Source organism: Bombus affinis, chromosome 6 (genome assembly GCF_024516045.1).
Source record: "Bombus affinis isolate iyBomAffi1 chromosome 6, iyBomAffi1.2, whole genome shotgun sequence".
NCBI classification, from domain to species: domain Eukaryota; kingdom Metazoa; phylum Arthropoda; class Insecta; order Hymenoptera; family Apidae; genus Bombus; species Bombus affinis.
The window spans coordinates 1135995-1162066 of NC_066349.1; the positions used below are offsets into that span (position 1 = coordinate 1135995).

The 26072-nt window shown below is 37.0% G+C and overlaps 2 protein-coding genes and 1 long non-coding RNA gene across 15 annotated transcripts in view; all 3 read left to right on the top strand.

Annotated features, from left to right (window-relative positions):
- The window catches only part of LOC126917233 (metabotropic glutamate receptor), a 34656-nt gene extending 19513 nt beyond the window's left edge, over positions 1–15143 (top strand). For 12 of the 13 annotated variants that reach the window (XM_050723915.1, XM_050723913.1, XM_050723912.1 and 9 more), the window contains 4 exons: positions 1547–1659; positions 3552–4208; positions 4652–5123; positions 12438–15143. In XM_050723915.1, the coding sequence (XP_050579872.1) occupies positions 1547–1659; positions 3552–4208; positions 4652–5123; positions 12438–12583 (1388 nt within the window). In that variant the 3' untranslated portion in view covers positions 12584–15143. Of the gene's footprint in view, positions 1–1546; positions 1660–3551; positions 4209–4651; positions 5124–6508; positions 8557–12437 lie in introns of those variants that run through there. The other variant, XM_050723923.1, reaches the window with a different exon arrangement.
- A 930-nt stretch (positions 15144–16073) lies between these two features.
- On the top strand, positions 16074–26024 carry LOC126917258 (lipoamide acyltransferase component of branched-chain alpha-keto acid dehydrogenase complex, mitochondrial). Its single transcript, XM_050723982.1, has 5 exons — positions 16074–16547; positions 23088–23212; positions 23522–24065; positions 24908–25303; positions 25712–26024. The coding sequence occupies exons 1-5, from the start codon at positions 16509–16511 to the stop codon at positions 25946–25948; spliced, it is 1341 nt and encodes a 446-aa protein (XP_050579939.1). The 5' UTR covers positions 16074–16508; the 3' UTR covers positions 25949–26024.
- Positions 16556–17540, top strand: LOC126917303 (uncharacterized). The gene is made up of 2 exons (XR_007710915.1): positions 16556–16917; positions 17094–17540. It is a non-coding gene; the product is annotated as an uncharacterized LOC126917303 (long non-coding RNA).
- Positions 26025–26072: the final 48 nt, after the last annotated feature.

Here is a 26072-nt window from a genome sequence, read left to right on the forward strand (position 1 = left end):
CTGCATCGAGGAAAGAAAAACGCGCGAGCTGCTTACAATTAGAATAACCAGAGCAAGATCAGATAATCTCGATTTCAAAGGTTTCTCGTTAATCAAGAATGATTCCTCTCAAATTATAAGCTTCCCATAGCTTTCACGAGCGAAAGTGCTTACGTGCGTACTATCTATAATCATCGTGAGTTAATATAATAAAAAAAATATCAGGCAAAAAATGCCAATCAGTTCCAACATTAATTTACATCGAATAAAAAGGTTTTCTCGCTGTTAATAAAAGACGGCAGTCGTTGGAAAGTTTTCGTATTCCTCGCTCTTTATATCGTGTTAAAAGCGCAAAGGGAAATATATGTATAATTTTAGTTTCCATCGAGTTATCTGGTGGAGATGGAGGTTGGAGGCAAGCACAATCGTATGTCAATTACGCGAAGCGGAAGTGCGATAATTAAAAGTCGCATTGCTGCGATCGTGTCTGCCTGGATATATTAAAACTGAAACGAACATGCAATATGTAAATGAAATCGTCGCATTGGCCGCGTAAATCCGCTGTGCAAATCTAACGAAACCCTTTTTCGTGAAACTAAATGTAGCGTATGGATCGCGATATGAGAAAAGACATAGGAAAATGTACCGGAAACTAGGATTCCTGATAAAACGTTTTGTAATGTACAGGCAACAGAGGAAAATCTCTCCTTCCTGAACGGGGCATTAATCCTGGTCTTAAAACCACTGAACAACGTGTAGAAGAAGCAACTACGTTCCGCGGAACGACTCGACGAATAGATAAAAATTTATAAACGTAACTGTAATCTCTAATCGTCGAATTAAGACAAAATGTATTAGGACAAACGTACAAAAATTTCACTTCTTGAACATCCACTTCTTTACAAGTGTCTTTATACCATAGATTTTCACAGAGAGCAGCTGATTTTGATTTAAAAACGGTGATACATATGTGTCTTTTGACTCTATCTGTTTATATTTCCTTCCATTTAAATGATTTTTCAACGACTGAAAATGGTGGTAGACTGATAGTATTAGATCCAAGGACAAAGAGATGAAAAGAATTTTAAGCAGTTGCGTTTACATCTATCTTAAATTCATATAGCATAATTGGCCAGAAGCAGTGTTGGTCGTGTTCCATATCTAATTATTAAGATCTACGCTGACTTCTAAACTCGGACAGAGGCCAATTGTTTTATAGATACAGAACAGTTCTTGGAAAATGATTTTATCGAGAGACATTAAACTTCGCTCACACTTCGTAATTGTACTAAAAGGAGAAAGATTAAGAATTATGAATAATTCTAAATGTACGGCTAGGAACTATAATTATAGGCTGCAGTAGAGCGAGAATCGGTGTCTAGATGCATCTATACGCGCTTTCGAACTTTAAACGTCTAAACGCCGATTTACGGGAGTACGGAATTGATTAAATTGCTGTTATCGCTTTGCCCCTATATTCTCTGTATTTTACTGTTCGAAATCGTATCTTTTCTCAGCTTCCGCGTTCTGGAAAAACAAAAGGGAACTCACGAGTATGATGTTTCAGACACTGCTGGCAGCGAGGTAAAGTTCGACGAGCACGGGGACGGGCTGGCGCGCTACGAAATCCTCAACTTTCGGAAATCGGCAACCAACGGGTCTAATGGATATCACTATCGGGCAAGTAAAAGTACTTTTGACTTTTTTCCACCGATTAATTAGAACTTGTCGAAATACGACTTTCCTGTTCTCTCTTCTCTCATTCCCCTCCTTCTACCCTCTTTAGCATCATTCTTCGTCATCATTCTCCAGAGCCGGAGGGCAAACTTCCCGCGAACTCCAGACTCATCGTCGGGTGAACCGCTTTCGGCAGTTTTACCATTCGAACCTGGTACAATATCGAAATTGAAGTTCCTATTATTGAATTTGGCGAATTTCAACGATCGGCAGAGATAATTATCCTTCCTGAAACTTCGGGCGAGTGTGAATTGCTATAAATTGAAATAATTCCCCGATCCTAGGAAATTAGCTTCGGTTACACAATTGAATTTTATCCTCTATTCCTTGTACACTTCGTCACTTTTAAGCTCTTCTAACCTGTTTCTTCAGAGTGTCTTTTAACTGCTTCACGAAATTGATTTTCTTCTTTGAGAAATTGGATTTAAGGTACTTTTACTTGAATTTCTCCTTTCTCCATTCTCTCAAATTTTTTTAGAAACTTTTGTAAATTGCACTTTTAAATTACTTCGCCTTGTCGACAAGCAATGTTAAATAATTGACCTTTTTCATTTCTGAATCATTTTGTGCATTATATTCCTTTTTAGGTTTTTATAAAGCTAAAGCTCTGTAAAGCTTTTTAACCTTCTATAGGTAGAAACTAACAAAACCAGAGAGTCTTCCCTTCTTTTTCCTTTTATAGTATTCCGAGTATTAATTCTTCTTATGACGGTGTAATAATTCTTCTTGGAATAATTCTTCTTGGAACGGTGACAGCATCCGTCTTGGATGATGTCTTGAAAAGTATCATTTTGTCTTGGTGATCGCTAAAGTCACTCGTGACTCTTCACATCTGTCCATATATTATTTAAAAATGATAGAATGGCTAATGGGACAATCGACGACACAGAGGCAAAGAGCCTCTCTCGCTCACCATCATTACTCTATGATCTTATTTGTAGATGCGAAACCAATATCAACTACGTACGAGAACGAAAAGTCAGAACTCCAGTCCCTCGTCTGTTGTATCCAATTAACGATTGTTTCTCGATAAAAATCGTAAATCAACGTAAAACCGGGTGCACCGGTCGTGTTTCCAGCGATAAAGTAGCGGCTGGACATAAATTGCAACGTGACCTTCGCTACGTCCGCCTTCCTACCGCTGGATGCAACTTACAGGATGAAATATAACCTTTGCTCGACGGAACAGGTAACTCTAAATTGTCAAAGAACGCGAGTTTTATTGCACCAACGTTCTGGCCATTTATTAAAGAAAAAAGTGAAAGAAAAAGGAAAAAGAAGAGGAAAAAAGGAGACCATCCGTATATAACGGGTGGAGTGCGATCTTTTCCCCAAAAATTCCCACGCGAATTCGTATTTCAATCCCCGTACGAATGTATATTTCATTATCAAAGTGGAGTATCTAAGTTGCGCAGCGACGCGTTTTATCCGAAACATCCATCTCGAAAAATGAAAAATAACAACACGCCTCCTATCTTTCGATCGATCGCAGGTCAAATAAAAGAATTTCCTCCCCAGAGAACAAACCTTCCAATTTTATAAATGTTTCTGTCAGAACGCGCCTACGACAGACACCGAGTAGACAGGATTGAAATCGTGTATCGTTTCGAGCATTCGCTCGATTGTCCATCCAATACAGTTCACCCGAAATTTCGACGTCGATTAACGCCTATGTTTCGAACGTGCCACTACTATCGCTTTTCACTAGCAATTTTCACGCGATCGACAGGATACAGACCCTACGACATCCTAAATCGCATTCATCGTATCATTCGCGACACTCGACGAGAAGATGGGTCGATCGATCGGTAACGATGAAAATATCTCTCGAGTAGGTGGTAGGAAAATGGTTCAACTCATTGGATATTCGCACGGAGGAACTGGTCTGGGCACGAGGCACCAAGGATCTACCAATCTCGGCATGCTCGCTACCCTGCGAGTCAGGTATGATAAAGAAGCAACAGGGTGACACTTGTTGCTGGGTATGCGACCAGTGCGAGGAGTACGAGTACGTCTACGACGAGTACACCTGCGTGGACTGTGGCCCGGGCAAATGGCCACACGAAGACAAGAGGGGCTGCTACGAGTTGCCCATCAACCACATCAGATGGAACAGCGCGTTTGCGATCGCGCCAGCGGTGATATCGTGTCTTGGAATCGTGGCCACCCTCGCAGTCGCGTGTCTATTGTTCCACCATAGAGACACACCCGTGGTTAGAGCGTCAGGACGTGAACTTACGATCATTTTGCTGGCTGGAGTGCTCGTTTGTTACCTGAACACGTTCCTGTTGCTGGCAACGCCTACTACAGTTACCTGCATTCTTCAGAGGTTCGGTGTGGGGGTGAGTTTCAGTGCAGTTTATGGAGCACTATTGACCAAGACGAATAGGATCGCCAGAATCTTCGATTCTGCATCGAGGTCGGCCGTTAGGCCAAGGTACATTAGTCCTGCGTCCCAAGTCTGCATCGCGGCCGCGCTGATCGCATTGCAGGTAAGAGAAAAAAAAAATGGAGCAACTGTTTGTCGTCTGTTGAATATAGCTCTTTGATTAACACGTTCGTTATGGAATTTTTTCATTGCTTACAATACTGATAAATAATTTTTTTGTCTGTAAATCGTGCAGAATTGCTCTAACAACGGGATACATCTCAGAAAATATTCTTCGTACAAATATAATTGAGTCTTAATATAATGAATCTTAATGTAAGAGGCATCCTCGAAGTCATTTTAAGGGGATATTCTAGCTTAGAAAAACATCTTTTACATTTTTAACATTCGAATCGGTATTCAATGTATTCGCATTTTAAAGTATAACTCTGATCCACATCGTATCCAGTGAAGATGTTAATCTCTTTCACTGAAACCATAATAAATAAATAACGAAACGGTTCTAAAATTTCCAATCGTGTTGTATCTGTGCTTTCATGATATCAGGTGGTTTTGACCCTGGTATGGATGATCATCGAACCACCGGGAAGAAGATTCTCCTACCCAGACCGCAAGCAGGTGATCCTCAAGTGTAATATCCAGGACATGAGCTTCCTCTTCTCCCAGTTGTACAACGCGTTGCTAATCCTAATCTCAACAGTGTACGCGGTGAAGACACGGAAAATACCGGAAAACTTCAACGAGAGCAAGTTCATCGGCTTTACTATGTACACCACCTGTATCATCTGGCTGGCATTCGTGCCGATCTACTTTGGAACAGGAAACGCACACGAGACTCAAATTACCACGCTCTGCGTGGCGATTAGTTTAAGCGCCACGGTGACGTTAGTTTGCTTATATTCGCCAAAGGTGTACATCATCGTCTTTCAACCGGACAAAAACATCCGCAGGAAAGTCACTATGGGGGATAAGTCTAAGAAGCAAGGGAGTAGCGCAGGAACTTCTTCTATTACCAAATGTGAGTAAATATTTGTATCGAAGAACATAAAGAAAGGGTACCAGAGTCGGGTCAGACTTGCGCATATCTTATTTGAAATAATCGTGTAAATCATACGGTTATTACGGTTTATACGGTTCCAGACATATTTCATCACGTAAACAGAAATGTTCACCTATATGGTATTATGATTTGTATGTACATCGATTAACGATGAGAAATGTCTAAGCTTCACACTCTCGTTACTATTCGTAATAAACAAACCGTCTAGAAAAAATTAAAGCAAAAAATCACGCATATGCATAACGATTATTTCATTTTTTTAAATTCGTTAGTGATACGATGTTGGGTCGAAAATAACTCAGAGAGTGTAATTGCGTAAATTTCTAATACAGACTAGAACCCTTTCCAAACATATAGAATTCTAATATTTATGTAGAATTGCGCTGCTTTCGTATCGTCCTGTACTTCGATGAGGAAGAAGCGATAATTTTGAAACTTACAGAAAATACGAGGCTATGCGTATCGAGTCTACATTGTCAGCAAATCGACCTTGATAATATCCTTCCATCCGTTATCCTGACATCTCACGAAACGAGACATATCCTTTCAGCCAACAATCTAATAAAGCTAGATCCCATTGTGGAGAAAGATTAAGATTTACATTTGGAATCCAATAAAACCTTGGCACGCTAAACGGTCCCATAAGACGTAGACGTAACCGATCGATTACACCGCGCGAATATAGTATTCGCGGTGCTCCATTTTAAAAGAAGTCGGCTTTAGCCTCGGTTCGAATCTGCCTGCGATGATAAAGGTGGCTAATAATGCCCGAATCCGCTGACTCGATTCACTCGCAAATTACGAAGCCTCGAAACACGGTAGTGAACTCGGCTCACTGCCAACACCTTGTACCATCCACGGCTCCACTCTCTTGACCGTACGTCGCACATATTTTCTTTGTACTCCGCGCTTTATCACGACACGGGTCGATCAATTTGTTGGATCTTCAGATGTCTGCTATGGCACGACCTTTCTATCGAGGAAACGTTGTTTTGTCCCGGAGCATTATAATTATTCTAAGCCTGAAACAGCTACGACGGCTAACCCTTTCATCGATGATTAAAATGACGAGGTGCTGCAATAACTGTGAAGCGAAATTTCAGAAAATCTTGTCGTATATATATACAATGTACATACATATATTGCTTGTGTGGAGTAAGTAGATTGTTAATTAAATAGAAAAGGACAGGCCTCGTAGATTTCATTAATCTTGATACATGTATATTGTCAATATTCTGACTAATTACCCTTATACTCGTACATAAGTAACCGCCACGCCGTTTGATTTTAATTTCCAAGATGTGTATAAAAATATTTTTGGCACAATGTACCGTATTTTTTAGAAATGAATTCAGATTTGACTTTGGCCTTGGTTGGATAAGGAACCTCTGGATAAGGAATTCGTATTTCACGGTTGGGTCTCCTAAAACAAATCTCGATATTTTCTACCCTGATCGAATCTTGTTAGATAATGCAAGGCGACCGACGAACACGACAAATGTGTAACTCGATCTTTTATCGGATCTTACTAAGGAGAATAACGTCTGACGTCGTTGAGGAATCGCTAGGAATTCTCGAGGTGTAAATTTCGTTTCAACGACTCTCGATCGAGGGCAAGATCGACGCGTAATTCCAATTTTCTGCATTATGTTTCATCCGCCATCGTCGAGGTGCTCGAGTTCCTCTGGTAAAAGAAGATGGGAAACTGGTGTGCAGAAAGAATCGCAAACAATCGATGCTTGACGTTAATTTCCTTCCTCGCGTCAGCATCGCGTTTACATATTTGAATATCAGCTTGAGAAATTTTACGGCCGATTTGGTTCGCCCGAAGGGGAACACAAAATAGATAGAAAGAAGTCAGAGAACTGAAGGAACTCTCGCGCAAGTATTTAACACGAAATTACGTACGTCATCTTGCCTAAGTGACCATAATATTTTCCGGCCATGATACTTAACGTGAATCCGATTGCCAGTGGTGGATCGACTCTCGTTCAATTTCCGTATGGAAATCGATTCTCCCATTACCACTGTCTATTGTAATTACGGACTAGTTACACAGCCGGGCGGCACGGTACGGCGTGTAATCACTGGGGATTATGGCCGGGGAAACGATAATGGCCGGAATTGTTCATGCTACGCTAAATTATTAAGTTAATTCTTGGATCTAGCGCAGTCACTTACATTTATCTTTGCCTCTCAGAATATTTTCAAATTTCGCACCTAAGGTAGCAAGAGATGAAACAAGGTTGAAAGGGAGAAAATTTTAGCCGTTCAGTACCTCTTCCGTTGGTTAGAGGGTCTCGCCGGTAGTACGGAGATGTGAAAGTTTCATGGAATTCAGGTGAGGTAATCATCCACCGAGTCTAGTGATCTTTGGGAAAGTTTAATTAGAATTCTGCTTAGCAGTGTAACTATCAAACCCGTAAAAATGGTAATGATGGGTTTCGAATTACTAAAATTTACAATTACTAAAAACTTGTATGTACAATTTGAAAATATTTATTTTTAACAAGATGTTTTCAGACCTTCCTTACAGTTAGCCTTTTACATAACGGCTTGCGGCTGCGTCTGTCTAAGCTTAATCTTCGCTATCAGTCTCCTGATCGGGAAAAGTCATTTCGTCGCGACACGGTACACATAGTACTTCGGTGGTTGCAATTTACATAGAATTTCGTGAGAATCGTTAGGTGGTGATTTGTAACTGGCATTGATTGTTCTAACCCTTTTGCTCTCCCTATATTTTACCGAATATTACGGGATAACAAAATTTCAAAAAATTTAAGCGATGTGAAAATTCGTCGGGCCAGGTGATCGATTCCATTCGCGATGTTGTGTCTTTTCGTTAGATCATATTTAATAATTTCATAAGTGTACGCGTACATTTCCATATAAGTGTTAGGATACCAGTTAATCTCTTAGAGAATACGATAATTGATCTAAATTATTAAGAAAACGATTAATTGGTTAAAATTTTCTATTTGTATAAATGAATTAGCTTAATCCTTAAACAGTGGATGTTCCATGCCCGGGCTATACATGTATATACATATATTACGACCGGGTTGTATTTCTCGCAAGATAGTAGGTAAAAAATATTTTCCCCCACCTAAAAAGAAATTATTGGGTAGGGAAACCTATGTTTACAAGGGCAGATATCTGCGTCAGTTTATCATCGAACAACCTGTGAAGTGGAACCTGCAGAAGATACAGAATATCCACGTATACATTTTGCGTAGATAAATCACAGGCTTCTATTTTTCTGTTTTAGCTGCGGACAATAGTTTTGTTGATAAATTTATATTGTGATTAAATTTACGTACAAATTATTACAATTATTATTTATGTTTCTGAATCAGTTTTTATAATAAAGTGTTTCTATTTGAAGACTAAATATTTTTCATTTAACCCAGATACCTTTAAAAATTAGGGGTATTCAGGCCGTAAAGTTAACTATTTAATTTTAATCAATCAGTACAACATATTTTTCGTTTATCAAAGTATGATCCTTAAACTGTAATTTTCCGGTTTTTTTTACTTTATAAATTTTTGTACTTCATTGTATTTCGCACGTTTTACTTTGTATTCCTTACGATATGACTTATTTAAGTAAATTATTTGACAAATGTTTTATAATAACCTTAATTTAGAAAGTTTCAGGATGTCATATCAATATTTTTGAACTCTTTTTAACAAGTATTAGCTACTGAAAGATCCATCGAAAAGATCTACGTCTACAATTTGAGGATATCGTAAAAACGTTTAGAGTCTAAGGGTTAAATTATGATACTTTTAAACCATACGTGCGTGTATTTTCGAGCTATCGCGGGGAGACGCAATCGCGAGGAAACGCGTCAACGGGAGTCGTAAATTCCCGTTACGATTCTAATGATCGACGCCGCGAGTAGATCGATCCCCTGATTTCCGTTAAGATAATAGGGGTGGTTGAATTAATATAACTCCGTGATTGGTAGGGTTATGATTATATTTTTCTCCAACAGCTTCGTTTAATCACATACAATAGTAACGTCGTTGAGTCTGAAGATTGCCTGGATCTTGCTCAGATTCTGACTGCCCATCTGAGAGAGGAAGGCTCGTGGGTCGTAGTAGATGTGGCGATTGATCAGATCCAACTTTGACTGAATCGAATCAACAGGATCAACCGAAAGACTGAATGAGGAGACGTCGACTGCTTGACTCCGACTGGTTGACTTGCACTGACGACTGACTCGAACGACTGACTGATTCGTACTACTACGAACGACTAACTCGTACTACTACGAACGACTAACTCGTACGTCTACCTGTGTCAATGACGATGGAGGTTTTTAACGAAGTAAGCTGATTCGTTGTTCGTACTTTCCGTTATGAATGTGAGGACACAGATCCCCGTTACCATTAGCTAAGACGTTAACGGTTGAAGTTGGGATATGGAAGTATCCTAACGGCATGACTCGTGGGAAAACCCAGATGTTTCTAATCTCTAAATGCCTGATTTTCCCTGTCATATAATTAACAATTTTTCCCGTCATAACTACCAGCTTACTCCGTAATATTTAAGAACGTTCAATAAACCTAAGGACCTTTTAAGTACCCGCTATAAACCGAAAATGCTTGCAGGATTCAAGGTTTCTGCAAGCTAATGAGAATCGGTTTATGGTGGGCCTTAGTTTTATTGAGGGTTCTCTAATGACGTTTGGGTCTGGACGGTCAGACATTAAAGTACGTCGCGCGGACCTTTTCACGCGACGTAACAATGCGATATACGAAAATTTCTACATCGCCTCAAGTTCCAAACCCCATTATAATTCTTAAAAGTTCTAATTTAAGGATTTATCAGATTTACTTTCCTTCTTTGCAAGTGCCCTAATATGATAACGTAGAAAGGAATATCCATGGTGCTAGCACTATATGGATTAGCACGTCGAATGCGTTAATTTAGAAATATTCTCGCGATTTTATTGGACATTCTGACGTTACTAAAGCGAGATTCCTGATTTTGTAGCCAAAGAAGAGAGAAAGCTAGTCCTTGATGATCTCTGGCTGGTTCTCATACAACCTAAAATCAAGGCTGCTTCTTCCCGGATCGATCAATCGGAATGTATTATTAACTGCGTATTAATTATCCGTTCGTTACCGGAAAAGCCGAAACACGCAGTTAATATTGCATAAAGAGAAATACGCTATTACTGCAATCGAACCTCTTAGCGCTAATTACGATCGACATTTTTCGCTCTCCAAGCAGAGCTGAACTCGTCCTTGTTCGCACCATCGACTAGTATCAACGCCAGGGAATAACAACGTTTCTCTCTTCTCTCCTTTTTTTATCTCTCTCTCTCTCTCTTTTGTGTTTTTTTTTGCTTCTGCCTTTTAACTCTTTTCCGTCGCAATCTTTCTTAACCTTTTTTTAACCGCGAACAATCGATACGTCACGCTACTCTTGTTTCACGTGTCTGAACCGATACGACCGTAATTTTAGACATTTTTCCTCTTTGTCCTAGACCATTTTAGCATCTCCTTCGACATCGCGCCAATCTTTAATAGCTTTTCCTCCTTTTCTCGCTTTTTTCACTCGACTTTTTTACTCTTTTCCCGTGGAAGGTTTTTACTCAATAGTTAAATCGCTTGTTTGTTCTTTTTCTATTTTTCTTTCTTTAATATCAAACAGGAGGCTGAGTGAAAATATGGAAAAATACAAGAGCTTTTTTTTTTAAAAACAAGATGGATACAAGACATGATCCGTATTTGGGCTTTAAATATACCTTAGCCTGGATGATTTTTCTCATATTAATCCATCAAGATACACGCAGAGATATAACACGCGTTCGACAAATCAAAATTTTTGTTAGTATTTCCGATATCCACTGTGTGATCCTTATAGAGTGTTCCTTCCCAAACACTACATTAATAGTACATTTCAATGGATTTGGTAATTCCAGTGTTAATGAGTTAAAAAGAAGATACATATAATGTATCATTTGTACCAGTTTTCCTTTGAATTTCACAATTTTAATTATTCGCAAAGAAGTTATTTCTTTGAAGCAACATAGATATAAATTAGTCACGAGAAAAAGTAAAGAAGGTTTACAGATAGTCACTGCCCAAATATCAATTCCAATTAAAGCAGTTTAAGTCGAATGATCGTAGGAGGTTTGGTGGCGGGCACAATGGCCGGCACTGACGTTTGTTCTTTCCAACTCCGAGTTAAGTTTCAAACTAATAGTGGAAATTTTCATTTCCGAGCGCTGTTCCAGAAAGTTTAAACTGCTTTCCTGAAAGCCAGCCCACACGACCCAGACTTTCATTGCGCCTATTGCAAAATATCTGAACTTTCCCTAATTATACAACACTACGTCGTTGTTCTTCGCGAAATTAGCGCGATTTTCACAAACAACTCGTCAATTCCAACTTACCTCGTCGTTTTCTCTTTCCCTTTTTTTCTCTCTCCTTTTTTGCTTTTTCATGCAACAACATGAACGCTGTATTCGTGCTAATCGGGTGCAATTGCGAGTAGTACTCGTCGAATCAAACGCAGGATTTATGAAAAGAGAAAAATGGGAAGTTCGTTTAAAACGAATTAACTGCTTAAATGGCGTTTTCCATCTTTAAAACGAATAGTAGAGGAGCGAGACGTTAATGGGGCTTTAACGGCCAATAAATTTTACACCAGCTGTCGTAACATCCTCCTGTGAAAACGATATTCAACTTAATAACCCTGACCGATCGTAAATGGCATTCCATCCTCCCATTAAAACCTTCCTTGTCCCCTTTCAGAAGCCCCATCAACCAAATTGCCAAGTACCTCGTGTATAATCACTCGAACTGATGTACATTGGTACATATTGTTGCAAATTAAATTGTCGAGAAGCGAAACTAATTGATATAGTGACGCCTAAAGTTTTACGACACCTAATTTTACAAAACTTCATGCGATCTATACAACATTTGACATTAGTGGTACAGTCGTTTCATATATGTTATTTTACATTGTTTTATAAAACTATGCAATATAATCTGGAAAAAGCTTCATACGTCGAGATGCCAAATTGAATAAATTACATTAAAAGCTTTAGCTTTTTAGTATTACTAACATTATTTATAATATTTTTAATATTAAATGTTTTTGTATTTAAAAAAATGCATACACATAGGCAAATATAGAGCTATATTTATATTTAAAGAAATATACAGAGTTTTTTCAGAAAACTTCTTAATTATAGAAAGAGCTTTTTATATATTATGAATTACAATCGTAGTACGATCTATACATTTCAGACACGGGATGTGAACTAACCAGCGAGAGCATGCCTCTCCAGAGTGCACTGACGGCCGCGGTACAGACGTCTGTAGGCGTGACGGAGATCTCCCTAGCGTCGAACACATCGGGCAAAACTAATAACGAGCAAGTAGCGCAGCTGTAGGGAAGCGGGCTGTAATTCAGATTTGAGGAAACGCGGCATTCTGGCGGCCGGCCAACCGATAAGACCTCCGAGTCCGCTGAAGGAGGACCACGACACGTGTGAATAGTGCGAATTCGTGCTAATAAAAAAAGTATGTATTTCGAATACGGTAGAAAAGTTGCACGGCAAAAAAGCATTCGTGCAAAGAGGACGAAAATAATGTGTGTGTGCGTGCGCGCGCGCGTGTGTGTATGTGTGTGTGTGATAAGGGAGTGACGGGAAAAGTCACTAGAGCCGGCTTAACGAAGGCACTTCCGATTCTTCCTTCTGTGCGCACTGCTGGTTCCTACGATACGCCTTCGATCCTCCACGGCCATGAGCAAGCTCGACTTCCTTCCACGTAGATCCATCGTACGATTAAAAATCAGGGATCTTGGATCCCAAGAGCGGAGATAACGCGAAGAGAAAAAAAAAAGACATCAAAGAAAAACGCCGTGACTACGTCGTATGTACATACGCTTAGATTACTATGTTTATTACTCGTGCACGAAGTGTACGATATTACAAGATATGCTAACATCGCGATATATGGAGAACTGTTTATAAGCGTTATTACGAAAACCTGCGTTGCATATTATTCAATTACGACACAAACATCGGTACTGTCGCTGTCGTCTTCGTTCGTTCATTATATCGAGATCATTCGTATCGCGATCGCTGTTGTCGTTATTGTTACTGTTAAAACGGTTATCTTTGTGAACAATATATATGAACGATATACGTACACAGACACGTACACGGATATTTATATTATATGCCAATATAGGTATAGTACACACGCGATCTGTCTGGCATGAGTCTGAAAGTCTGAATATGATTAGTCTCAGCAACGAGATCGAACGAATCGGAAGTCAGCATCATTGACGACAGCTAGAGGAGAATTCGCAGAAAGAATTCGAATAGCGGAGAATATCCCAACAATTGCCATCCACAGGCAAATGAATTTTACAATGTTTGTATCTGTTATTGGTTTAACGAGCTGACTAATTGGTACAATTAAAGCGGCGCGTTCGGCCGCGTATCGACGATTAAATTCGATTACGATTAATAATGATGCGATCGAATAGAGTTTTCTCTCTGGTATTTAGCCGAGTGTTTAACCGAGACTACGCTAAATGCTAAATCGTTGGAGTACCTGGATGCGCACACTCGTGCGTGTGGGTGACTCGTGCCAGGAATTACTCTGTCGGAAAAGGTTTGCTCACGCATATGTAATTAGCTTGTTCGAGTAATCGACGTTCATTGTCCACGTTCTTCCCACATAGATCGTTGACGAAGTAAAGAAGAAAATATTTACATTCCGTGAGATGTATATATATATATATATATATGTATGTATATATGTATATATATATATTATATATATATATACTATTACATAAGGTACTCGCGTACATACAAGCACATACATATACAAATAAACACAAAAATACAATTCTATCGTTGCACGAGATATTATGTGTTTCTTTTCGGCACACGATTACGTAAGTTGTTAATTTTCCTCGCAACTAGCTGCAATTAATTCGGGAAGATTGTTCATCATTGTTGGAAACGAAAGCAAATATCCATTAAAAAAATATCTTTCGTTTTCGAATCACTTCCCGAATTTTTTGTATGGATTTAAGTTCCTAAAGGACATGAAATTGTTTCGATTACGAGCTAGATCGTTCCCTTAAGATTGTTATTATTTTTTAGCGAGTAATTGATATCTTTAACGAGTTGAACGTTTCAAATGTTTATTTCTGTTGTTTATTGTAATCGTAAAGCGTTCGGATCGCAAATATGGAATTACCAGCAGTCAATAAAAAGGAGCGTGAAAGAAGTGCAATTCGATAGTCCGCCGTACGACACTTTAGAACAATAACTGGAGTACAGAGAGAACAAGGGTGACAAAGAGAAAGGGGATATGAAAGAGAAGAAGAAAAGGACAGGAAAATGACGATGACAGGGAAAGATGAATGGCGGAAAATTTTGAAACTAGGCCGACTACGCGATGCGTGGATTCAATACACATTTCCTCCATGAATAGTAGACAATAAATAAATCGCTATAAGGCGAACTTCAACCTGGTTCGATCAATATCAGGATTTACACTCGACCTGTTCGATTAACAACACCACGATTTCTCTGAGGCGACTAGTGGCATTCCGTTTTTTGCTGGAGACATGTAACAGAGGAAACAGGAAAGACGACTATTGAATCGTATGAGAAATCTCGAAGATTATAATTCCAAAATTCATTCAACGATCTGCAAAGATAAGATTTGATAAGAAAAATCGAGATATAGAGAAAGTTAGATCGTTACACTTGTAATTATAATCTTCGACGATTATACGCACGAATGAAAGCACGATTGTTACGAACGAACAAAATTTTGTCGTTATTAGGGAGAATGTAAGGAAAGATTAACACGATGGGGAATTATAGTTCGAATGAATACGATGCATTATACAAAAAAGATAACTTTGTATCTTTTATTATAACACCGATCATTGAAATAGATTTTCCCCGTCAAAAGGAATTCTGGCATTTTATTATTCACTGTACTTGAACATATCTGCTCCCTCTCCCCTCTCTCCTCTACTTATAAAACAAAAATTAATTAAGATTTAATTGCGAGTCCGTGTTAATGTAAACGTATCATCAATCTCAATTCTAATCCCTGCGTTAAAATTGACAAACTCGTCTATTAAACTTATAATCAGCAAAAATATATATATTATGTATAATAATTTCAATACAATTTTAATATAATTAAAAAAATCCCTACGCACGGATCCCATGAAAAAAGTGTTACGATCGCTTCGTGATTTATAGAAATATAAGTTAATTTTGATAACTGATAAATTAACAATGCAACGATAATAAAATTGTCGCCTCTTTTTGCCTTCTGGTTAATCGAGTATCCACAGCATTTGGTATCTTAATAACATTCGTGGTGGCGATAAACTTCGAATCTCAATTCCGAAGAGATTAAAAATTTTCTATATTGTAAAAATTCAAAATTTATCGAAAAATTGTCTCTTCATGGATTTTTACGGAAACTTTAGTCGATTTGTAGTAACAGTATATGAATATTACTAAAGTGTATAGATTAGCAACTACAAACAATGCTCACTATCTTTTTATCAACCGGAATCGCCGGATTATAATACCAAATTACCTGTTAATACATTTACCTCGACTTCACTTACAACACGAATGTAAGTCCACGCTGTATATAAATTATTGTACAAAAATTGTTTTATATTCAAACGCATCTTATTATCGGGTGACCCGCGTAAGAATATTCATGACCCATATTCCATGTAAAGCCCAATTTTTTTAGACAACGAGAAGACACCAAAAATATCCATCGAGATCACCGAAACAGAATATTTACGACACAATGTTCGGATATTCGATTCCGTACGAACGTGTCTTTGTTCGTGGTGCAATTGAAGTAATAATTATATTTCAAAATATAATCGTTGATTATCTCCTCATTTCAGTATGCAAATTCGATGTGCATTATATTTAAATACCATTAAATTTGTGTAAAATAACGAATACATTCTCGATGAGTTATGGTTTCAAACTTTATCGACGAAGAACAGAAAGACGAAGTTCAAACTTTCAACAATTGTACAGTGGAGAAACGCAATACAACACAATCTTTAACAAAACAATTGTTCTTCATCGGTACTACTCATACGTTGCGTAACTTTTTCCGGACACGCGCACGAAACCATATTTCGAAGGCGAACGAAGACGAACGATAACATCGTGAAAGATCTACGTGCCAGTACAGTTGTGTCGTTATCAACGATACCACGCTCTTTCAGAAGCCGAAACATCTTTCGAAAGGAAATTTCGATTGCTCTCGAAACGGTGAAGATTGTTTACAATGGCCTTAACCTGGAAATTGACAGTCACGGCACTTCTGGTAAGGGGACATTATTCATTTAAAGCAATAGATAGTAAACATAAGAAATCACTAATTATATTCCGCGGAGATCGGAGATCGAATACCATCGTACAATCTCGGTTATTCTCGGAAATTTTCGTCTGCGTGTTCACGCAATATAATCTGACACTCGCGTTTACTCGACGAAAAGGATAAGAGGTTATCGCGCTTAAAATGCCTACGCCACTGGTCACTATGTGCATAATCATTGTGATATACATACATATAATATACGTAATGTACGTATTGTACGTATTATATAGAACATTTTAAAATTTAATTGGCACGATAAGACACGGCTGTCGTGATTATATTGCTATGTGTTTGGAATCAATCTAAAAATATATAGGTATAGAAGTTACAAGATATTTATTACAAACATACAGTATGACAAAAAAGTATTGTTCTATAAGATCTTCGTATAAAATTTCTTGGCGTTGAATGTTTTTTTTTTTCTTTTTTTTTAATCTTTGTTTATTAATTCCAGATTTTTTACATATTTTTTTTACTTAATTTTTTTTCCAGAATAAACGCTGAATTCTAATTGTAGGGTGGTACAGGCAAAAGTACACGGTACGATGTAGCCATGCATTATTACATTTTTTTTTTTTTTTTTAAGATTATTATTGTGCCTTAAATTTAAGCCGCTGTTGCGCTATGCTTATGTACGATATTTTAATTTATGTCCTGAAAGCCTGGACGCGAAAACAGGACAGTCTTGGCGTTGAATGTACTAACCTTTTTGTGACTATTGAACTTTCGAGTACTTTCTCCAGATCTTGCTTAGAGGTAATATGATGCGTTTTAATGCTTTTTTTAAATCCAAAGTAAAGATATTCGATAAGACTGAGGTCTGGGGATTGTGAGGGAGTCGTTAATATATACAGTGTATTAAAAATCATCAATTGCTTAGCAATGTAAACTTTGTGTGTGGGATCATTATCCTGTTGAAAATAAATGTTCTAAATTTCATTTTTCCTCATTTTTACTTTAAAATATTTAAATGATCATATTTGTTCATGGCATTTTCAATAGAAACAGCCTCTCATATACCAGAAGAGCTCATACACCTCCATACCATTACCCCATTACCCCGGGATTAACAACTTGAACAATTTTTTTTCATCTACTTCAGTGTTCGGTTCTGGCTAAACTGAAAACCCGTCCATCACATTGAAAAATATTAAATTTGCTTCCGTCTGAAAATTTTGTCCCAGAATACTGTATTTTCGTGTTTCGGTTTTCGTCTTGCAATTTTTTATTTATATCCACCAATTTTGAGTGTTCTTCGAACTGTTATGAGGTGTATTTCTATGTTAGATTCGTTTTTTACTATTCCAGCTATTTCCAAGCTATTTATGTAGTTTTACATTCCTTTTTTGTTATATTGCCTATGTTTCTGTTTTCTTAATTTGTAAGCTCCCAAGGACGGTTGCTTGGTGTGGCATTTGTTAAGCCTTTTTTGCCAAGATATTGTTTAAATTACACTTCTTACGGTAAAACGTCTTTTGTTAATAATTTTTCCTATTTCGAAATAAGATTTTCCTTGCTTATATAAATTTTATACAATCTCTCCTTCAGTAATTATTGTTTCTTTTGTTTTACTTCCCATTATTTACGGTTTTTCTTGTTCTGCAAAACATTCTTAGTAACTTTAAAAAATAACGATCAGTTTGAATGCAGAAATTTCCCACGATATAACAAGTGTCCAAACATTAAAAATGGTTAGGTAGAATACAGATAGTAACAAATTTTTCAAGTGTACCAATACTTTTGTTCAGCTAAAAACTTTTTGTGTATTTTACCTTTATGCGTATTTTATTTTGTTTCTTTTAATCTAATATTAAAATTATTTTTTAAATTTATGATTCTAGGTATACTTAAACTTTATGGATGACAGTTATATTTTATAGACTTACTTTACAGATTTACAAAAAATTTTATACGAAACTCTAGGCTATGTCAATATTTTTGTTTAGCACTGTATATTTCATTAAAAATTAGTATACCGCGTAAATAGTGAATAGTCATATTAAATGTAGCGGCACATGAGTTAGAAGACAATTCAAATCATGTTGTTGTTTTGCCTCGGAGTATCAAGATCGTTAGGATACATGTAATGTAAGAATAAATAAATTCCGGGCAAAACAATGTCGCCGCTACGTGCAACCGTCGAACCAAGACGAATTTGAATTTTCCGACTCTCCCCCGACCAGTATAAATAAACCGATGCGATCGCAGGCGAGTGAGTTATCTATCGAGTTATCGACGAGTTATCTAGAGTTATCGAGCAGTATTTACGGGTATCTATCGAGCATTTATCGAGTATTTATCAACGATCTTATTTTGCAACTTATACACTGTACGAGCGTCTCAACGACATTATTTATATTTATTTATTTATTTATTTATTTACTTTAAATATATTTGACGGGTTGCAACAGCAAGTTCTCGTTATTCTAACTACCAATCCTCTACAAGTTCTCTACATCGACCCCGATGTGATCTGAACACGCAACCTTCTGATATAAATATCCTAAATATTCTAATTATGTAGTATCTTAATGGGTCTTAGAGGAAAGGACAAGTAATGATGTTTTGATTTAATAAATAATGTTCGAAGCAACGAAATGATTACAATGTTGTCGTACGTCCTATTTTCATACGCGGCTTTCGACTTCCCGATTCACACTCTCCGGCTTCTATACTCGTTCGCTCTCGCTTCTCAACTCACACTGCACACCTTTTGCATCCGTCCTCTCCAGCTTCTCAACTAACACTGCCTTTAACATCTTTTTGTCTTTTCCCGCCCTATCGCGCACGTGTCCCGAAAACGCCCGTGGCCAGGGTCACGCAGGCCTTTTCCACGAAACTATTCACTTGAAAGGACCGACGACACATTGATGTACCTGTCACGTAAAATAAAAAGCAGGGGGCTCGAACGAAAAGAAAAAATTAAGGTAACAAAAAAAAAACAAGAGAATTTATTTCTTGTATTCTGAATTTACACTGACTGCGATTTTGTTCTGAGCTCCAGCCGTGACTTTCCAAGACTGAAACTCTTACAATTTGACTTTCGGTAACATCTGTTTCTTTTTTGTTTGTCATCCCTCAATATCCCCACTACCCTGTAGGCGTACGTGATCGTTGTCACACTTCTAGGACATTCAGTGGAAGGACCGTTAGGATACAGATGACTCATTAGGCACTTCGGCGATATACATTGTCGCCAAGGCCGCCACATCTCTATCTCCATCATCGGTCCATCGGATTTGAAGTATGCCGGTCGTGACATACCCGACGATGCCGCGGCTCTCGCGACATTGTTTATGGTTCGGCCGATATCTTAGGCCTTTTGTCCATGATACTACAATTATATATAAATATATATAATTGATATTAAAGATTCTCCTACTAAATTTTAACACTTATTAATATAATCGATAAATGATTTTTTAATACTTTTGCGATTTCTGTGAAATATATACTAACGCTAAATATCTTCTAGCTTTCATTCATATTTCCAAATGTGTTCCTAACTTTACCAATATAATCACGATGATTGAGTCTCATTACAATGTTACATTTACGTTTACAAAATATTTCTAGAAGTGTTTAAATACTTTCGAACTACTGTATATTCCGATTTTTTATACATTTTTCTGTATAATAATAGTTTTTGTAATTTTGTAACTATTATGGAACACGATTTATTTTATAAATATAATGAACTTTAATATAATATATAACTTTATCGATTATCGAACTTTAATAAATATAATGAACTTTGAATTTTATAAATAAATATATAAATATAAATGGATGAATATATATTTTATAAATATAATGAAATATAATATATTTTATATAAGTAACCGGTGACTACACTTCTTTATATTTTCCACATTTTTTATTGCAATCTGTCTGAGAAAACATTCGACAGATTACGGTAGCCGTTGCGATTGCTGGTACTTGAATGATCATCCCCATTCAGATGCCATTACAAATTGTCAATATATGTACGTATATACACACATATATCGTCTATATACATATGTAAACTTCCTAAGAGTTCAAACGCGGATAAACAAAAGGACTTTCTCTGTTAACAGACAATGTGATCCTATTTGTCGTTACGGATAACCGATTGCCAAACAGTCATTACACAGATGGACGGTTAGAGAAGAAGAAGGATTTCGAGCAATAGAAATAGACATGGTGACAAAAAGGAAATTTTTATTTAGAGTATCGAAGATTGACAGAGGAAGAATGGTAGTTTAGGACGTGGAAAATCGATTCTCGATTTTCAGATTTAAGAATCGATCCCTGGATTATCCAAATTTGAACATTATACATATATACATGTATATATATGTCGGAGATGGAAAGACACTGGAGCCTTTCCTTTGGAATTTTGGGAAAAACCCCTAATACCGTAATTTAGATTCTACTACAGCCGTAATTAAGCAATTGCCGTTATTCAATCTGACTGTAAGTGTTCGAGATTTATGATAGTGAGCTTAGGCTCGAGGCGACAACCAGTCGCCGAACGTAGCCGCGGTCAAGGGATGAACGTTTTATCTAATAAAATTATGGAGAAATTCTATAGCCCTCCATAAAAAGAAATAATTCTAGCAGTACTCGACAGTAAACATTCTAACGGTTTCTGTCCCGTGGCCCGTCATACGCAGACCCTATTCTTCGGGTAGGTTGATTGCCGGATGTCGAGGCATATCCGCAATATATGTTCAGTTAGCTTGATGACCCGTTATAATCCCTGAGTTCTAATTAACGAAAACAGACAAACAGTCTTTTCTGCGACGCTTCCTGCCAGCAACTTTCCCTCAAGGGCGGCTAACATCCTTCTCTAACCACCACCATGGAGATTGACGAATTAACAGTAACGTCAATTTCCCTCACTGCAATACTATACACTGCAATTCTATTGTCGTATCTTTTTTTGCAAAGTTCCGGTTCTCCTCCTACACTGTTAAAATTTTTAAGTCTTTTAGAATTTCTTCATTTTTATCATACTATGAGTCATTTACGCAAATCGCAGTAAATCGATACGACATGGAATGCATTAAATAAATCAGAGGGTACATTTAGAGAATATAGGAAACTGCAAATATTTCGGCCGATGTGTTTAATCGGCATGACAGGATCGGTTAGCAACCTTGTTATATGCCGTTTATATTGGGATTGTTCAAGCTTTAGAGAGCCAATATATATGTTCTACTAGGGAACGTCACCACTTACGATACACTCCATTTTGCGGTCTTCGGACAAATTATACGGTAAAGGACTACTAAAGCAATAAACACTTAGCCGCGACGCAATAAATGAAATTAACACGTGACCTACCCGTCTGATCAAAGTTGGTGCAAGCGTCTGCGTTTTGTACCCGAATACGGAACGGAATTTATATGGAATTATAAGACTTCCGGTTTGGTTTCTATACATTTTGATTTCGTCTCAAATATCGAATTGAGTATTTAATCTAATTAATCCAATAGAAACTATCCTATAATTACGTAATTGTAAAAATTTAAAAAAAGAATTGTTTTGATTGGGCAGCTTCTACGGAAGGCGTACAATGATTGGACAATGTTTTCCCGGCAAATAAAGCAATTGCCTCGATGAATAATTGATTGAGGTTAGGTTGTTACAAATATTTCCGTAATAGACACGGATTGGATAATGTTGAAATGCTTGACATACGTCATAATATAGTTTTTTTTATATATATCATGATGTCGACAAATATGATAAATTGTATAATTCACTAATCACACTCATCATTCTTCTGATTATTCTTTTAACTCAATTAAGATTGAACTTGAGAAAATAGAAGATATTATTGTAAGCAAATTTCAAGAAAATATAATCTATCATTCATATAAACGCATCTTGATTTATCCGTGATGCTGTATTTATTCAGGATGGTAGGAAACGTGCAAAATAGTCGGTTTCGTTCGCCCGTGTATACTAGGCATCACAGTCGCAAAACGTTGGGACCCGTTAGTCCACGGCACCGCATAAAGGGAAGGCTTAATTTATGGCACCCTCAAGCGTTGACGCTTTCACTTCCTACAACCGAGGGTGAGGCGTTCCGCCGAGGTTCCAGGCGTTCGAATTTCACATTTTTTTACATTATACTTTTACAATTAATTGCACAATTTGCATGTATGTATATTATTATATCCGATACTTTCACATAAGTCAAAACGAACTAAAAATGGCTACCCATATATCGCACAAATCGATTGTACAATCGTAATTAAATTAATCACATATCGATAATCGATAAATTTCCATTTTAACGCTCAAAGTTTAAAGTATGACGTTATATTTTTTGAAAGTCAATGTTTCAATCTAAATATTTGATATGCAATTTTCTCGTCTCGACACTTCTAATATAAAATTTAAAATAAAGGATGGACGAAATCGTTCAGACAGAAGCAAAAATTTTTAAGTTATTGCTGACGAGTATACAAAGAGAAATCTATGTTTATTTAGGGTAGAAATGTACGCGATCAAAAATGTCGATTCTTCTCCGTAAGCTGCTTTCGCTGCGGGACCGTCGTCCCCTTCAAACTATCGGATATCGGAGAAGGAATTCGAGACGTCACGATAAAAGAGTGGTGAGCAAAACAAAGAATTTGCCGTTAACCATCATACACACGAAACTTTCATTCATGATCAACACCGATCATTTTCCCCCTCCACCTGTCATCAGATTATCTTTTAATAATATATTACAGAATATATTATATATATCGAGTATATTATTGAAAAAAAAAAAAAAATGAAAAAATTTCATTCACATGAGAATACATAAACTAATCCTAACATACATATACACATAATACATGTTAGTCGATAACACTGCGTTTCGATCTAATGTACCGTAAAGATAATTTAATTCTGACTTGGTACATTCGAATGCATAGGTTCGTGAAACCAGGCGACCGGGTGTCTCAATTCGATAACATTTGTGAGGTTCAAAGCGACAAAGCATCTGTGACGATTACCAGCCGTTACGACGGATTAATTAAAGCCTTACACTACAAGGTGGACGACGTAGCTCTGATAGGAGATTCATTGCTGGACATCGAACTAGATGGTGATAATGGCAACATGGAAGTTAAGACGATGATCTCTGACAAACAGCATCCGCAACAACAAACTATAAAAACCGATAACAAGCAGAGCGTTAAAGGCGACGAGGAAGACTGCGCAGTAAAATATGGGTTAGAAAAGGCGCTAACAACTCCTGCGGTCAGAAGAATAGCTATGGAGAATCATATTAAGCTGAAGGACGTCATTTCTACGGGCAAAGGTAATCGAATACTTAAAGAGGATATATTGACTCATTTAGAAAAAATGTCTACTAGCTCCGAGAGAAAAAGGATCGAAGAAAAACCAACGGCGGAAACGGTGATACCGATAAAAGGCTATACCAAGCATATGTGGAAAACGATGACGCAGTCTTTGGTAAGCTGGATTTCTCTATCGTTTCAAGAAAATACCACACAAACAGAAATTTCGAAGATATATATTTTGCTTTTTTTCTTTTATATTGAATGATATTATATTTTATTATTATTTTAATCGAGTTTAGTTTCAATCTTATTTCGGGGAAATCTGCACAAAAAACAAAACTAAAGACATAAATTAACTACCTTAAGTTGTTCGGATGTTATTATTAAAAATGAATTTTCTGCGAAAATGAAAAGAAGTTCAAGTAATGCCGTAACGAATGCGAAAACGCACACCAGTCATAAATTGCAAGATTAGCAAAATTTTGTCTATCGCATGTCCACGTGGTTGCAGTAACTAAATAAACGGCCAGTTAATCGATAATTGGTTTGCGGATTAAATAACCTGACAACCTTTTCATAGATAACAAGAAAAGAGAAGATAAATTTTTTATTTAATAATAGTAACGAGCGCACGAGTCTCGTTGCCAAGAAAAATTTCAATGTACTATGTCTGTAATTGAAATGCGCGAATCACGACGATACCGACAACAGAAGTGCGTCGTCTAAAAGTGACGTTGACACACATGATTGATAGCGATCGATCGAATACGAGCATCTACTCGGCCCGAATTTCCTGTCAACGTTGACAGACGAAACACCGTTCAAACCGGAAAATACGGCCATTTTAATCGTCTCATTACCCAACCTTTTATCTTTCATGTTCAAATATGGCATGTACACGGTCTCCTATGTGCTAACGTCGTTAATTCCATGTCCCAAATAAACGTCCAAAAATAAACATGTAATTAAACGAGTCCGCTGCGAAAAATTTACGAAACCAACACATGTTTACAGAGTATACCACACTTTGTGTACAGCGATGAGTGTAACGTTAACAGACTGATGGACTACCGAAACGAAGTGAAGGATTCGGTGAAAGAGCAAGGTGTTTCTTTAAGCTTGATGCCGTTTTTCATAAAAGCAGCATCTAGAGCATTAGAAAAGATACCACAGCTAAACGCCTGGCTTGATGATGAAAATCAAACGTTACGTATTCAAAAGAGGCATAACATCGGCATTGCTATGGATACACCTGAGGGCTTAATTGTACCGAATATTAAAAATGTTCAGGATTTAGATATTATAGAGATTGCGAAACAATTAAATCGTCTTCAAGAACTTGGAAGAAAATCTTCGATCCCGCTGGACGATTTATCGAACACAACGTTTTCACTGTCAAACATAGGTGTTGTAAGTATAGAAATTATTTCTAAATGCTATTAAATTAGTAATGAATTGAAACATATCCATTATTAAATGATCAAACTGAATTACAAAACTATTTTAATTCGAAAGAATTCAATTTAGATTTAAACTATATCCAAATTGAGTTTAAATCCGAAGACAGTCGTTATTTAAATCACATAAAAGCCAAATTGATCGATTAGATTAAAGTTAATCGTTTGTTTCCCGAAAAATGAAACATTGATGATGTATTTTAGTACTAAAATTTCGAAATTTTTATGAAGTAGAGTTGATCAATTTGGCTTTTGAGTAGTTTATATAACAAATTTCAAACAAACGATTTACGACTCATTGTCCATTTGTTGATCATATGACATAGATACAATTTAAAACAGATTCAATCGTCATTGACAGGTGGGCGGTACATATACAAAACCGGTGATTCTTCCTCCACAAATTGTGATCGGCGCGTTTGGAAGAGTGCAGAAATTACCACGCTTCGACGATAAAGGAAACGTAGAAGCCGCAAACATAATTTTCATTAACTGGGCTGCCGATCATCGAGTAGTGGATGGCGTCACAATGGCTAAGTATTCAAATCTCTGGAAACATTACATTGAAAACCCTATATTTTTATTGATAGGAGCTTGAAAATGTATTTTGAAGTAAGGATGTTTTTATGGGAATTTTTTATACGTAATAAATTACGAATGATTAAAAAACTTTATACCATACTTGAATATTATCGATAAGGATTGATATGTAAAGTGTAGTG

Bases quoted from the DNA above. Each gene is read 5' to 3' on its own strand.
- LOC126917258 (XM_050723982.1), top strand. From the start codon at position 16,509: ATGGCCTTAACCTGGAAATTGACAGTCACGGCACTTCTG. The intron at 23,213-23,521 runs GTGAGCAAAACA...TCGAATGCATAG, and splicing joins GACGTCACGATAAAAGAGTG to GTTCGTGAAACCAGGCGACC. The intron at 25,304-25,711 runs GTAAGTATAGAA...CGTCATTGACAG, and splicing joins CACTGTCAAACATAGGTGTT to GTGGGCGGTACATATACAAA.